The sequence below is a fragment of the Olea europaea genome, chromosome 17, assembly GCF_002742605.1.
Source record: "Olea europaea var. sylvestris chromosome 17, O_europaea_v1, whole genome shotgun sequence".
Classification (NCBI taxonomy): domain Eukaryota; kingdom Viridiplantae; phylum Streptophyta; class Magnoliopsida; order Lamiales; family Oleaceae; genus Olea; species Olea europaea.
Window position 1 is genome coordinate 13,845,378 of NC_036253.1, and position 15,601 is coordinate 13,860,978.

General features: G+C 33.2%; 2 protein-coding genes across 5 annotated transcripts; both read right to left on the reverse strand.

The window, feature by feature from the left end:
- Nucleotides 1-2,931: 2,931 nt before the first annotated feature.
- Nucleotides 2,932-8,274, reverse strand: LOC111412992 (probable protein S-acyltransferase 4). The gene is made up of 5 exons (XM_023043868.1): nucleotides 7,830-8,274; nucleotides 6,894-7,082; nucleotides 5,855-6,163; nucleotides 4,033-4,254; nucleotides 2,932-3,668 (listed from the first exon to the last, which is right to left on the reverse strand). Exons 1-5 carry the CDS (start codon nucleotides 7,884-7,886, stop codon nucleotides 3,222-3,224), a joined length of 1,224 nt encoding a protein of 407 aa, XP_022899636.1. The 5' UTR covers nucleotides 7,887-8,274; the 3' UTR covers nucleotides 2,932-3,221.
- Nucleotides 8,275-10,200: 1,926 nt separating this feature from the next.
- Nucleotides 10,201-14,271, reverse strand: LOC111412994 (histone-lysine N-methyltransferase, H3 lysine-9 specific SUVH1-like). Of its 4 annotated transcripts, none has more exons than XM_023043869.1 (3): nucleotides 14,004-14,268; nucleotides 11,296-13,727; nucleotides 10,201-10,404 (listed from the first exon to the last, which is right to left on the reverse strand). In XM_023043869.1, exon 2 carries the CDS (start codon nucleotides 13,445-13,447, stop codon nucleotides 11,354-11,356), a length of 2,094 nt encoding a protein of 697 aa, XP_022899637.1. In that variant the 5' UTR covers nucleotides 13,448-13,727; nucleotides 14,004-14,268; the 3' UTR covers nucleotides 10,201-10,404; nucleotides 11,296-11,353. The 4 variants fall into 4 exon arrangements, with proteins under 4 accessions (XP_022899637.1, XP_022899639.1, XP_022899638.1 ...); XM_023043871.1 differs by lacking the exon at nucleotides 14,004-14,268 and adding an exon at nucleotides 13,956-13,990; XM_023043872.1 differs by lacking the exon at nucleotides 10,201-10,404 and adding an exon at nucleotides 10,415-10,775 and having other exon boundaries at nucleotides 14,004-14,271.
- Between the last annotated feature and the right edge of the window lie 1,330 nt (nucleotides 14,272-15,601).

Genomic DNA, 15,601 nt, shown 5'->3' on the forward strand with positions numbered 1-15,601 from the left:
CCAAAATCGTACTCTACCTTGAATCTACTCTCAAAACCAAACCTCGAATCGATCAAACCAATGCCTCCGACCCTTAAAACCTACAATCAAGATCCAAAATCAGAAATGATTCGATAAATTGTACTTGAGACCAGATAAATGTGTGCCGAGAGAGATACCTTAAGAGACGGAAAGTAGTTAAAAAAATAACGGATTCTGCGTTGTTCTGTTATTTCGTTCAGAGCATAATAGAATAACAGGAAAACAATCATTAAGATTAAATAAGTACTTAAAAGTTAAAAAAAATTATTTCTTCTACAATATTTGAAATTATTTTATAAACTAATGAATACTATGTTTAGTAAAAATTTTGTTAAATTATGTTTTAATAAACAAAATATAATGTTATATATATATATATATATATATATATATTTTCACCCCCTGTTTGGACTCCATTTTAATGTTTTATTGGGAGAAAAATGAATTTTGAAATAGTGTTTTTTTGGATAATGTATGATTAAAAGATAAAGAAAGTTTTGAATTTATGTATAATATTATTTTATGGAAGAATGTGAGGTTGAAACTTGAAAATGAGTTTTGAAAAAATGTATTTTGAAAAAAAAAAAAAAAGCCTAAACAGGGGCTTAATTTATCATCCAATGAAATCTAGGATTCAGAATGTAAGTTTTGTTGGAATTTTGTAATAATTATTTAAGTGAAAATTATCGTAAATGAAAAATTAAGTCACTTAAATACGTGAAGTTGTTGAAAAATCAAGTATTCTAGAATCGTTTGGCTAAAAGTGTGAGTCTTTCCATATGAAAAATCATGACTTTTGGAATTATTATTTTTCGACAACCGAATCTCTTTGTATATAGAGACTAATTTCAATGGTTGTATTTTCTTGTAGGGGTGGACTTTTGAGACACAACTTTGCAACAACTATATAGAGAACCCCTTGTTTTTGGAATTTTCATCCATTCAATTCATTCTTGCATTATCATGTTAATGCATATTTGCTTCAAAATATTTTAGCATTTATTTTGAGTCGAGTTTTCTATAAAGAGAGTTCAAAATATAAGTAGATTTGTTGGTCTACGTTTTGGAGTCCTCCTATTGCAAGATTTGGTCATTGAATGTTGAAAGATCAATGTCAGAAAACCATTATCACATTTGCGGGACATTATCGTCTTAAGGAGAAAGAGTCCAAATTCATATTCATGCATTTCTCATTTATATTTTTACATATTTGATTTTGGTAAATCAAAATCCCGTCCAATTTTACGCAAGTAAAAGGTTAGTTATCAGAATAGAATTTATGCACAGTAATTTTCCAAACAAGTTTGACACATGGCATGTTAGGTCTGCTTCATTACAGGGGTGGTTTCGCTTCTGAGTTTTTTGCTGTCGAGTATTGTCCAATTTACTTTACCAATTATGCCGTGAATTTAAGCCCACTAGTAGTTCTATCATTTCATGCTGTGCAAAAATGGCTATTTCACCAGTAAATTCAACTCGGGAAAAAGTAGTCCATTTTTGGTTCATATTCTTTCCTCTTTAAAATGAAAAATATGACCGTTATTAATTACATCAAGCTGCCAAATTTGAATTTTTATCTCTTGTGTGGGATCAATAACGACTATATTTTTTATTTTCATTCTTCTAAAAATGAGAAACAAACAGGGACTAAGATTCATTCTAAACAAAGATTCAAATAAACATTCAGTCTCTATATTGTACAATTTTGTCAATGCCCTGCAACCTTATTTTTGAATCTAAGAATGAATAATGGATATCAAGAAACAAAATCAAGAAAACATGAAGTTCAAAAAAATAAAAATGAAGAACAAGTGAAACACTAGATATCAACCTTTCTACAAGTTTCACCATTACAGGTCACTCATTCTGTTGCAAGATTCTAAATTATTTTTGTACCTTCGAGACTTTCTTGTATCTGAATTAAACTAGCTAAACAAGCTCAATGACAAGGCTTATTTACAGGGGATGAGTTGGCAGTTTTTGATTGGCAACTTTTTCTTCTAATTAATTTATTTTTAATAATTGCAAATGAAATTTCACCAAGTGTATGTGTAAAACAGTCTGTCAGTGAGCTTGTTCCTATAGCATGCTTGCTTGTATCTCACAGTACAGATCTGATTTTCTTGAAGAAACAGATCTCCTTATACCATTTACCTGTCAAGAAAATGAAATATCTCATTAAGATTTGAAAAATATGGTGGATTCTTCGAGAAATATCAATAGGCCACTTTATCCTTAACCCGTGGACCGAAGAAAAAAACCAATCTGAAAAGAAGAATGACGACAAGAATGTATTAAAGCTGAATTTTTTGTGTTCTAAATATGTCATGGTTTATTATATACTCTGGTAGCATTCTATACTTTGCTTTATTGTTTTAAAGGTTGAACCCCAATTTTGAGAGCCCCCATTGTCCCATCCCTGGAGTATCGTGAGGGAGGTAAATCACGAGATGTACCCTAACAGGCCAGAGAACAAGAGCTTGCCTGTACACTGGTGTCCACAAAGAGTCTAATTCCATATTTTAGGAATCGAACTTTCACACTGCAGCTACCAGCAAGACTGAGACTACCTTACTCCTATCTATTGCACCACTGGGATATGTCTCGAGGGGCCGCTTTATTGTTTTAGTTTTGACATTTATTCGATGATACCCAGGCATTTGAGATCGACGGGCTAAAGGATCACATTTTTTCCCGTGGAGATGATAATTTTAGCGAAGCTAGAATCATCAATCTTGATGCCCCCAGGCAAACCGCCACTTTATAGCTCTTGAAGAAAATGAATAAACACGAGTCTTGAACCGTTATGACAAAATATGCAAAGTGTACAAATGAAATTCGTCTTGTTTCTTTCAAAATACTACATACAGTTAGAAACTGTAGACCATAATTGAAAAAATTACAAAGAGAAAGACCAACATTAATTACACAATCAAACTATCAGAGAAACAATATGATAAGTCATGAAAATACAACGAAGACGATATTTCCATATCTTTAACACAGATAACTGCTTACAAGTTTGTCAGGCATCAGCGTGACTGTTAAAAACAACGTATCTCATATCCTTCAAAACAAGCATTTCCTTGATTCGTGAGTGAATAAACGTAGTAGAATGGAAGCATTACTGGCCAAGAGTTCAAAGAAAAATGAACATTGCACTGTGTCCATATATAAAGAAATGAAAAATACCTAAAAACTTATGTTTGACATGATCCCGTGATTTGATCAGAGGTTGTTACTTCATCTAGTTTCTCCTTGCCATTAGCCCCATCCTTGAGTTCTTGTTCATCCAGAAAGAGAAGTGGATCCGAATCAGTTCTGTCATTCCCCTCCTCTTTCATATTAATCTCAATGTCATCATATTCCAAAACTCTCAAAATCTCAGGAAGTGAAAGGCCATTCTCCTCTGCAAACTTAGCTCCCATTTCGATATCAATTTTTTCTTTTGAGGTAGTGATACTTCCCATGAACATAGCAGCTGTGGGATCCATTCCCACGCTTTCATCTTCTTCGATGTATGCTCGGAATTCATTCATGGACTGTGGGATTTTTGAGAAAAAGACTTCTCTGAGGTTTCTGATCACCCCTTTATTGTATGGGTTTTCCTTCTTATCATAACGATATCTGAAGTTTTCATACGTAGTCTGCAAAGGAGCTAGAATTAAGAGTTTTATATGTGATGCAAGCCTACATCTAATGGAAAAAATAGACATTATTTGCCACCAAACGTTGGAAAAATGGACTTATTTATGTGCATTGATTTGTGATTTCATGTGTCTAAGAAGTAACTGATCAAGAAACAAAATAAGCTCTCCTCTCAAATATGCACTGATGAAGCAAGTCAAGTATGATAGTATTATACAGATGACCTATGAACGCAGCATAATAAGTTAGAATAGGCATGCAAAAAAAATTATGCTATATGTCACATTCAGTAGCAAATAGGAAAAAGTAATCAATATATTTCCAGTTAATGAAATTTCCGGGAAACTTTAAGAGAAAACTCACCTGATTTGTGCAAATCAGATAGAAGTGGAAAACTGTAAGGCCGCCCACGAACCAAACAGCAATGAAGCAGTACACTATTAGCACGTCTGATAGAATATCATGTGACATGGCTTTCCGCATGCTGCCTTTTTGATGAAGAATGTTGATCCAAGAGAACACGAAGACATATACACATAAAATCGTTGATGTTGATATAAACATATAGAAGAAGCGATAATTACGCTGCAAAAACAGCATGAAAGATGTTCCTGTTACTCATGAAAGAATAGTAAGTGCCAAACCAAATGAGATCAAAGTGTTCCATCAATATTCCTGACTATTTGATAATATTGAGTTCATTGCTTAAAGTTTTCTCGATGAAGTATTTTCCAGTTATCATAATTTTGCAATGACATATATTCAAATGAAAAAGAGATGAGTTCATTTCATATCGGTAGAGATCATACACCTCGTGTCTGTGTAACATCCTCTAATTTTCTCCGTGAATTTATAATTAAACGAATGAGAAGCAAAATATATCAAAATGATCATCTCAAGTGTTTAAATATCTTAGGGAAAAAACCTTCATTATATCCTCAACACAGTGCAGCAGAAACAAGACAATTTTTTTTATTTTTCTGAGGGTGGGGGCAGCAGAAGGATAATTCCAACTCTGAAGGAACAGTGAAAGAATACTAAGAAGTCATGTAGCTCTATTTATTCTCCCACTTCTCGGAGTCTAATACTCCCCATAGTTAAGAAAATAGCAACTCTGTGAAGTTTATATCCTTGTAATAGAGTGCCTGATTTAGGTGCAATGATGATGAATCTGTTGTGAAAATTTTGACTATTCTTTCATAAGGAGATTGTAAGATTTAGATGTATCAATAAAACTCAAGCATGAAAAATGCATGAAGTATCTAATCATTTGTACGTGATCTTAACTTTCTTCCTCGAGAATCAAGAATGTCTAGAATGACAAGACTGAGAAGCTCAAAGATGCTCTTTCTTAGTTGTTGTCCATGGTAAACACAACTCAAAATTAGTGTTACCACATAAACAATTTTCTCGTGATGAACAAGGGATGGAGTATCAGAATCATAGTGTCAAGAAACCGTGGCCCGTTAAATGATTTATGTATTGAAGTTGCAACTTAATTGCATGACCAGAACACATTATCATGGCCAGGATTTTTAGTAACAATTTCATTGATAATTTTCCCATGCATATAAGAGATTCAACGTGGAGATAAAAATAGTAAACAGCTAGCTCAAAATGATTTCATATAAACTACGATAACAGAATTATCACAGGACAAAGTATCTCTTACATTTATTCAAACCAAGTTGAAAATAATCATTGATTTTATCAACACCAAGATAATTGCCAGCCAAATATTATAAAGGTGAATGGAAACTATAGAGTTGACAGAATAAGCTCATATAAGAACAGGATGAAAACACTTGTAATTGTGGAACTTTTAGCGATGTTTCATGTTGTCAGTAAATTTGTTTTGTATCAACTTGGACAATGGAATTAAAATTTAGTTACAATTAGTTCATTCCATCCACCTTTGTTAGTTTGACTAAAGGAAAATTTGATGTGGCCATCTAGTTGGTAGCTAGTTACAAAGAACTAGCCTGCCACATCATCTTTTGTGTTAGCCAAACTAACGGAGAAACAGACATGGGTGATCAAAATATAACAAAGTTTAACTTTAGTTATCAACTTGAAAGAAAACAAAGTCAGTAACCAACAAGATGGATCACTAATAGTTTAGAAACAACCAGTGTATTAAACCCAATAACACCATATATCCAATCAATCACGGTACAATACTTACTATGCCAATGCATTGACCGACCCATGGACAGTGATGATCAAATCTCTGAACACAATTGTTGCAGATGGAGCAATGAGACGCACGGGGAGGACGATAAAGCAAACATGTTTCACAGAACTTCACTTTAACAGTATGCTCATTCACAATCACATCCTTCATTCGGGGAAGTTTTAAATGAGGAGTCCTCCCATTGACCCACTCCATTGAAGGGGTGCTTATCTCAAATGTTTCATCACACTCGGGAGGTCTTGAATTCCGAGGTACAATCCCAGGATCTCTGCTGGATGTTAGGCAGAGAAACATTATATCCTGCATTAAATCCAAATATCAGCAAGCTATCCAAATTTGATAAGATATTCAAAGCGCCTTAATCTCAGTTCTATTCAAGTATTTAGAAGAACTGGATATCAAGAAAACATTCTCTTAGTGAAATTTAAGGCAGGATAACACTATTATTCAATTCTTGTCCTGTTGCTTAACTAATTACAATGATATACTAACTACAAACGATGTTGGAAAGCCCTGAAAACTTTGTAAATTTCACATAAACTAATTCTTTGATTTAAAAAAGAAAAAAAAAATTATTCAATCTTCACTTTTTGTGAAGAAAACTTGTTTATATTATATAAATTCCTCTCATACTGATTGCTTTAAAAGAAGAACTTAAAACAGAATTGATTTTATTGAAAATCTTAGCTATAGTTTTGAAATTTCCCTTGCATTTTTTTTAATTTCAAGGAATTTGTATTGAAACTTTTAACCATGCTAGAGTTGAATGCTATCTTGCAATGAAATAATTAACCATGTTTAAATTGCCAACAATAAAAAACTAAAACAAATCCGAATTTTAACAGATAAGTTGCACTTCAATTCCATATAGTGTCTATAAGTCTAGCACCTTTGTCAATCTTCGTCACCCATAAAGAAAATACACAAACCATGTGATCAGAAAAATATTAATAGTTTCCTGAGGGTGCATGCTCCCTCAGCAGAATATGATAAATAATTTTAACTTATATGATTATTGATGTTTACTTACCAGAATGGTTAAAACTACTGCCACGATAAGTACCGAATACCAATACATTGCATGTTTGTATTCTTGATGTTTGATGATGGAGAATATTTTGATGCAAAAACCAAGTGCAGGGCCTAAAATTAGGAATGTTGATAAAAACAACGATGAGCCATCGGGACCAAAGATGAACCTTCCTCCAAATAAGAATCTCTGGAACATTAAACAGTACAAAGAAACAATTGGAATCGAAGTGAATGCTTAATATCGATTGAAATAATGGAACTGTAATACGGGTACTATCATTTCAATGTTCACTAATGCACTGTCATCATGAATTTTAAGACATCGTAATATGAAAAAATCAACTGCAGAACTTGTCTTCTTATCATCGTTATCAAAATACTACTGAGATGGTCTGTGGGAATAGCAAGCCAGATGATCTCAAAGGCACGATGAAAACACGATAATCTAAATGAATTTATCCTAACAGTTTAAACTTTCATTCGAAGAATTCAACACACGATAATCTGTTCAAGTAGAGATACTGAGGTAAATCTCCCATTTCCCATTTATGAAAATTGTATGTGTGTAATCGTTTCATGAAAACTAATGCGGGAAGAGTTGAGCACAAAATTTAAGGTAAAAAAATTTATGTACTTCTCGATGAGATGGTTCAACAAAGATTAAGTCAATTGAGTACATTAAATTGAATATGTATTTGAAACCTAAGCATAAATTTTGAATTCCAAGCCATAAAACATTGTCATTTTTGTAAAAAAAACTATAACCTCGAATAAAGAAATCAGACATTTGGCTCAAACAGCAAGATCTTGAACATGAAATGGGAGAATCCACATATGCCAAAAACCCACTTTTTCAAATCAAAATAAACCATTTTTTTCTCTAATGATTAAATGCAATAATTTCACGATCAAGAAACAAAAAGAAATGACTCACATTGTTTCCTCTCCAAACTTGATAAAGCCTCTTTGGTTTGGGTTTTTCTTGGTCCATGTAGCCCAAAAGCCAACAACCCAGAGATCAATTCAGTATGTTAATTTTTATTCACAAAATTTAAAACCCTTTTCTTCTCTTCTTCTTCAACAAAATCCCACGTGAGCGAAACACATCAAAATCCAAAACCTGTGTTTTCTGTCGGGTCTTTATATTTCATGGCGAAACATTGGACTTTCATGAGTTGTCGTTTTAATTACAGGAATATGGAAAATCTGGTTGGCTACAGAATGTCTGTGCGTGTGAGAGAGAGAGAGAGGTTAAGGTTATGATAAAGAACCAGCTGCCTATTGCTCTCTTCTTCCTGGCACAGACAGACGGGATTTCCCAGGAAGAATGTCGTTAAAAATTCTTGTGTTTTAAAGATGCACATTTTTCTCTCATTAAAGAAATTATTTTTTATTTTTCTGTTAGGTTTTCTCTAAGATGTCACTTAACTAACTTCTCCTTTGAATCTGTCAAGGGTTAGGGTAGAGTGGGGTGGCGTGGAATGGGGTGGGTGAGGTGAGGTGGATGTTTCGAATTTTGGACCTTATATAAATTCATGTAAAAATTTATAGCAATTTATCTAAGTGATTCGCTACTTTTCAACTTTTGAACTCAATACCACTTTCGTCTCATCTATTTTTCTTGGTATATAACTCTTCAACGGTTCTTCTAAAACCATATTTCTTCACTCACATTTCGTACTACATTTTTCTTTTCTATCTAGAATTTACATTTTTGTATCACTCCAATGCAAATTTATTTCATGTTGTTATTGACGTGCAATATCAAGACTTGACTGCTTCTTTGATGTAACTATTAAGCTACTTCATGGTTGAATTTGTGAAAGACGGAAGTTCAAAATATCCTAAAAGTTGAAGAACGTGCTTTCAAATTATTCAAAAAAATTATCGTTTTGAAATATTTTACAATAATCGCGCTCCTTTGGGTAAAGGTTGAATTCATGCGTTAAAATCATAACGCAGTTACCATTATCATAAATAGATAATTACTAAAGTGAAATTTGTAATTTTTATATGTTCTATTTTACTTACAAGTTTAAGTAGAGAGGGAAGAGATAAATTATTTAAAATGTACATTTTAAAATGAATATATAGAAACTGCAAAGCTGCTTTATATATGATATTATTTTGAACACATATGTTCCGAACGTCTTTGCAGTAATTATTATTTAATGGGAAATGAATAAATAGCGGTGAGTCAGTAACGTGCAAGCACAAACACTTTTCTTTTATATTCAATATTTTTTTTCATTAAGTTGAAAGCACGACTTCAAAATAATACTCTCTTGAATTTTTATTTTTTTCATTTATTTTAAGTATATATATATATTTTTCCATTATGCTCGCAAATTTTAAAAAGGATTCTTGTAAAAAAAATAAAAAAATATGAGAATAAACAAAATGATAATCTTTTCAGTTGTTCAGGCCGTGGTTGGTTTGCTGTTTTCGATCTATTTTTCGTTTTCTGTTTTCGAAAACGCGAAAAACGCATTTGGTCCGTCGTTTTCAAAAACGAGTTAAATTTTATAACTGAAAACGCAAAACGACTTTTTATCGTTTTCGACGTTTTCAGTTATAAATGTCAAAAACGTTCAAAAGCGAAAAACGAGCCGTTTTCAGGGAAAATTAAAAATCGGTTTGAAAATGAAAATGCAAACCAACCACTACCTTAGTGTTTGGATAGGTAGTGTTTGCTATATCCAACCACGACAAGTGCACTGGTGATACCAACAAATATTTTCTGTCTATTACTTTAGTTTCTCAAATAAAATTTGTTAATTTGTCAGTAATCCATCACTGATACCAACAAATATTTATTTTATGTCGATAGAGAAATTCACTTATTTTTCAAAAAGGTAGGTATAAATAATCATTTACAATTGTTAAAAAGTACATGAAATTTGTAGACTTATTTTGGCTTTAAAGGAAGAAAAAAAAAGAAGAAGTTGATTTCAATCTGAACATGAAAGTGAGTAGTTGAGATTCAACAGACATCATTAGTTAAATCGGAAATAAACGAGTTACTTAATTTAAAAGCAACACTTACCAACCTCACTACTATTAAAATAAGTAACTTTTTTTATTACCTGGAAAAGGAAATCAAGACCAAAGTCCTACTATTACCCCAAAAAATTGTGGGATAAACACCGAATGTTATTAACCAAGTAAAGTAAATAAAAGCAGCCAGTATCAGATTAGAGTAGAGAAATATACAGATAAGAAGCTAATAACATTAACAAACTCCATCTAATTCAGTTTCCACTTTCCAGTGCTACACAACTAACAAAAGTTACAGTTGNATAAGAAGCTAATAACATTAACAAACTCCATCTAATTCAGTTTCCACTTTCCAGTGCTACACAACTAACAAAAGTTACAGTTGTCATCGAGAACACACGCTGGTTCATATGCATACCTCTGCAAAAAGTCGGACATTTCAGTTCGAGACGAGCAATTTCCTACCATGAATTAAGAGAAAACGACGACATTCATCTTTATGTTGAGTGTACCTACAGAGTTTGCAAAAGCATTTAATTAGACCATTCAGATTACAAATTTACAGGGTCCATATCAAGGATCATGAAATACACCTACATTCTCGAATTTGACTTTCAATATGAATAGAGATAGGAGGGATCTTTGTTATGAACATCAAATCTGGATATCAATTGTTACAAGTTCATCGAAAATTTTCCGTAAAGAAACAGAAGGGCAACTTCTTTCAGTATGTGTGTTCTGCTTTGAATCTTAAATTAGTCCTTCAAGTTTCAAAGGGACCAAACTGGTCAAAGGGTCGGATCAAGATAGACAGCCTGAATGAATTCGAAGAACCATGCGCAAAAACACCACCGTAACGAGAACTCATCAACATACCGCACATCTACAAAGGACGGACAGCAAATATTTAAGAGGTTAAAGTAAGACTTTCCTCTTTCCCAATTATCTTAATCCAACGTGCTCAAGTTTTATTTACAAAATGAAATACAAGAAAACTTATTATATTCACCAGATTCTGACTAATGAACAGCCGACTTGTTGTCCAAGTTCTTGTTTTGTTTATTAAGAAGGCACTAAACTCTCAAGGATTAGGAAATCCAAGCAGGTTTGGCTCACAAGAATTTGAAATCCTTTGCTCTTCAATCCTTCGATAAAACTCACTATTTAAGATATTCTATATCCATTTGAGTTAAATTTTTTAGACATGATCAATGATTAGATATACAAATTTAACGAAATAAAACATTCAAAGTGCATATTTCAGAATTCATTAACCTGAAGTGAACAGACCGCTACTAAACAAGTACAATTTTCTAAAAGATACATACAAATGAGAGCATCTAAAGTGAGAGAACAAGAATCAATTTAGATAGTTCAATGGTGTGAGAGAGGAAATGACCAACCTTTTGCAAGAGGCATCAAGTATCGAGATCCACCCATCATTGTACCTGGCATTGACAATCAATAGAAGTAGCCTCTGCATTTCACCGACCCACAGGAGCACTTTTTTCTTCCATGGATTCCTTTATCAGATGAAACCATCCCATAATCATATGTTAGCTCTTGCATTGGAGGAATATGTCGGATGGCGAAAAAAGCAATATGGACGTGGGCATCACTATTACTTTCACGTAAAACTGGCTGCCAAAACACATTTGGTGAACAACTATGATTCATGAAACGAGCTACGTTGCCATTATTTTTTGCATTTATAATGAGGGGGAAGGGGACTTTTACAGAACCATTAGAATCATCGTGCACAGATCCCAATGGTTCATAATTGCGAGTCGAATCGAAAATATAATTATCTTCATTTTCATCCCCGAAATCACCTATCCTAGATGCATCGATGACATCCCCTGCATACTCACAAATAAATCCACCTGCCCGGATTGGATCCCAGGACCTAAGTCCCCATCCTCTATTCTTCGTTTTAAAAACTTCCAAACATACCTTCAGACCTGCCTGGGATATTCGGTTCCTGCAGTTAGGAGGACACGCACAGGTAGGGCCACACTCGTGTATCAAGGAGTTGCAAGACATTAGGACCCCTAGTGATGTATATGGGAGATATCCCCCATTTCTCTGGCTGCAAGGGCAGCTACTACTGCTTGGTTGACATCCATTCGGGCAATGACAGCCTGGAAAAGGCTTAGGAGCGGAAAAAGGCTTTGAGTATTTGAGTATAGGATTGTATGTGAAGTAAGCGGGTCCCTTTTCATCATCAACTTCATTCACAAGAGAGACTGGCAGACTCTCTGCACCTGAGGTTATATCACGAAGAATGAACCCGCTCCTTGAGGCATTTCCATTCTTCCACTGCTGAATTGATTTCCACAACGTAAATGCTTCAGATTGCCCGGGTTTTCTAATCAATTTGTATTTGAAAACATTACATCCTGACTTATTTTTTTCTATCCATGACTCCTCAATTTTGTAAAGGCCGTCATAAACATAGATCTTCCCATTCAAACTGCTAACATCCTTCACACCCCGTATTACTCTTACCTCACTCGCCTTATGCAGACTCCTTTCCAAAGCAAGATTCCCTCTTTCAAGTTTCTGATCAAACACTTGCCCATCTTTCCTCTGCACTCCGCCCTGGCCAGTGTAAATCAACACATTTCCATCACCGCCCTGATCATCATATCCTCCAGACGAGACGATGCTGACAGCTAAAGTTTCTTCATTCATGGTAAGTTTGACACTCATATAATCTATCCCAGCCATAATTGGAGCATGTAACCCCACTATACACAGCTCCATTCTAAAGAAGAAAATATCGCCCACTTCAACTCCAGGTACATGACCGATCCTCTTTGCGCTATTTGTCCGAACACCTTTGGCCATCAAAACTGTACCAGCCGTCAGGTTCGGATGTTTAGAAATCACCTGAGATGCTTCTTCAATTTGGGTAAGCCTTCTCCTGACCAAATCAAATACCAAGAGTATGGTACCAGCTACCTCCTTGTTACCACTGGTTCTTCTAAAATCATCCAATTCGTTAAGCTTAAATGAAGTAACAAGGTTATTAACTATCATTTCAACAACATTGTCACCATTGCTGTCTCTTTTCTTCCTTGGCCGACCCTTTCGTTTCCCTGAATTGCTAGCATTCTCCACATCACTCAGGTTCTGAGAATCAGCATACCCATCTTCTATAGATACACTTCCTGATGCATAAGTAGCAGTCCTATTAGATTGCTCCATTCGCCCTTTCGCTGGGTTTATCGGAGTTCTAAAGGAATTCAATGGAACAGGAGACTGCATATGGGTCCCAAAACTGAAATCCCCTCCTTGGTTGGGAACACTTGATGTGGTGTGTTGAGAAGCACTTGGAATCACGAATGGGTAAAATGGTTGGACCCCACTAGGGAAAGGACCAGTAGGTGGAACACACATAAAGGGTACTGGCTGGGGACTTGAGAGAGATGACATACCAGGTGCGGTTGGGAATACCGGGACAAGACATTTTAACGGCTTCAAATCCAAAACCCTGGACTTATCAATTGATCCAGATGGAAGATTTGACTCGGACTCCAGATCTTGGTCCATTGAACCACTTCACAGCACACTTTCTATAAGTTTTTGAACAATTAACTCGCTTGTCAAATTATGCACAAAAGTCCCTAATAAGTAATAACCACTACTCGGCTCTCTTCTTGTCGACCATAGAAGGAAAAACTTTTTTCCTCGATTATGATACTATTAACGACGGTAAATGCAGTTTAAGAAAAAAACATAATCAAATTAATTAAGCCCTGCAAACAACAAATCCGTACTGAAAGGCTTAAAGGCGCAAACTTTAACTCGTACTCCGGTGCAAATACTCTTCCTGCAACATGAAACAAATATTATTAGTAAAATGACTCAAAAATCAAAAGTAAAAATCAAATCATTAATGAAATGAACAGAAAAAAATCCTATATTTCAGCTAAAACCCTAAAGACTCATTCGCATAGTTTAGCAAGAAATGAGGTTAAACACCATAAACTACAAAAGCAAATGTACGGAATCAACAAGAAAAAGATAAAAATACTTAATTAAGATGAAAACAGTTTACTGCTTAATTAGCTTAAAAAAAGGGAGAGGCCTTGAAATTGGGTAAAACCTGGGGTTCATAGAGGAATGGGTCACGGACAAAGACCGTAGTTCAGTAGTTCTTTGAGTAAAAAGTGATTTTGGCGAATATTCTGTTCTTTAAATCTTTTTGAATATATGAATTAATGCAGTGATTTCCCCAAGTAAATTCATTGCTGTTGCGGTCTGAGTTTGAGCACGATGGGATGAAACCATTAGATCAAAGAAGTGATAATAAGTCATCAAAATTTATGATGTTTTCACTGAAAACTGAATCAATAATTGAAGATCCCACTAAAAAAAAATACTTTTATCTTATTCTGCGTCTTTAAATCAAGATGATACTTTTTTTATACAATCAAGATGACGATTTTTTTTATTATTATTTTTAATCCAAATAAGGGTTAATCCCATCAATGACGGTCTAAATTTATAAATAGTGTCATCGTGATCAATCCATTTTATTTTATTTCACCATAGCCACTCAATTTAATTTTATTTAATCATAGAGAGCCAATTTCATATAACGTTTCACCATGTTCACTTAACTTCTTTTCACTAATTTCAAAAAGAGTAAAATGACAACTTTGCATTATATATAAAATAATTAAAAAAACAAAAATAATTTTTTTGAATAAGTTTTTATTTCATTTAAAAAACCTTTTTTTAAAATTAGTTTTATTTTATTTTTTTAAGTAGCGTTTTTTTAAAACAAGTTTTTATTTTATTTTTTAAGTAGGTTATTATTCAGATATACATGAAAATGACCCAAATAGTATATAACCTTTTCCAAAATGACCTTTGACTTTTTTAGAAATTTGAAACTACCCAAAATATCCTTGGAAAAATTTAACAACCAACCCTTTATATAATAAAAAGTTTTTTTTTTTAGTCCTTAAAAAATCTAACAAATAATTTTTCTAAAAATTTGTAAAAATTATTAATGAATAATTATAAAATGGAAAAACCCAAATATAAGAGAGGACCATATAATATAAAAAAGGTTGTTAAAAATAAAAAAGAAATTAAATTTGAAAAAGAAATTGATAAGATAGGATATCAAGAACAATTATATGCATCACAAGAAATATTAAAATGTTTTAAAGAAAACTTATTAGAAAATTTCGCTAAAGGAATTGTAAGGTCAATAATCATAAAAGATATACAAGATATAGTAGATAAATTGGAAAAAAAAAAAGAAAAGTATCTCAAAATATGAAATACCTTTTAGAACAGACATAGATATGACAACAGATATTGATATTATAAATTCTCAAACATTATTAGATTTTGAAAAATTACTTAAAAATTTATGAGATTAAAATTTTTTATTATTAAATTATTAGATTTTTGTTCGCTCATAGTAGCACCCATAGAGTTGGTATCAGAGCCATAGAGATCATGGAAATCTTAAAAATAAATAATTATTATCAATGTATTGAAGAAAAAGGATGTTGTATATTTTACAACCCTATCCCTAATAAACTAAAAATAATAACATTATATATAACTAGGAATTTACCTAGAGAAATAAAGGAACAAATATTACATAAATTAATTGTAGGATTTATCAAAGATAGACGTACATATGAAATAATTTGCGAAATATTTGAAAATGAGTTGTATCAT

What these genes read in the sequence shown, in the direction of transcription:
- LOC111412992 (XM_023043868.1), bottom strand. Translation starts at nt 7,886, where the DNA reads ATGGACCAAGAAAAACCCAAACCAAAGAGGCTTTATCAAGTTTGGAGA. An exon ending in CAGTAGTTTTAACCATTCTG is followed by an intron (nt 6,164 to 6,893) that starts GTAAGTAAACAT and finishes GATTTAATGCAG; the next exon opens with GATATAATGTTTCTCTGCCT. An exon ending in ATCTGATTTGCACAAATCAG is followed by an intron (nt 3,669 to 4,032) that starts GTGAGTTTTCTC and finishes GCTCCTTTGCAG; the next exon opens with ACTACGTATGAAAACTTCAG.
- LOC111412994 (XM_023043869.1), bottom strand. Translation starts at nt 13,447, where the DNA reads ATGGACCAAGATCTGGAGTCCGAGTCAAATCTTCCATCTGGATCAATT.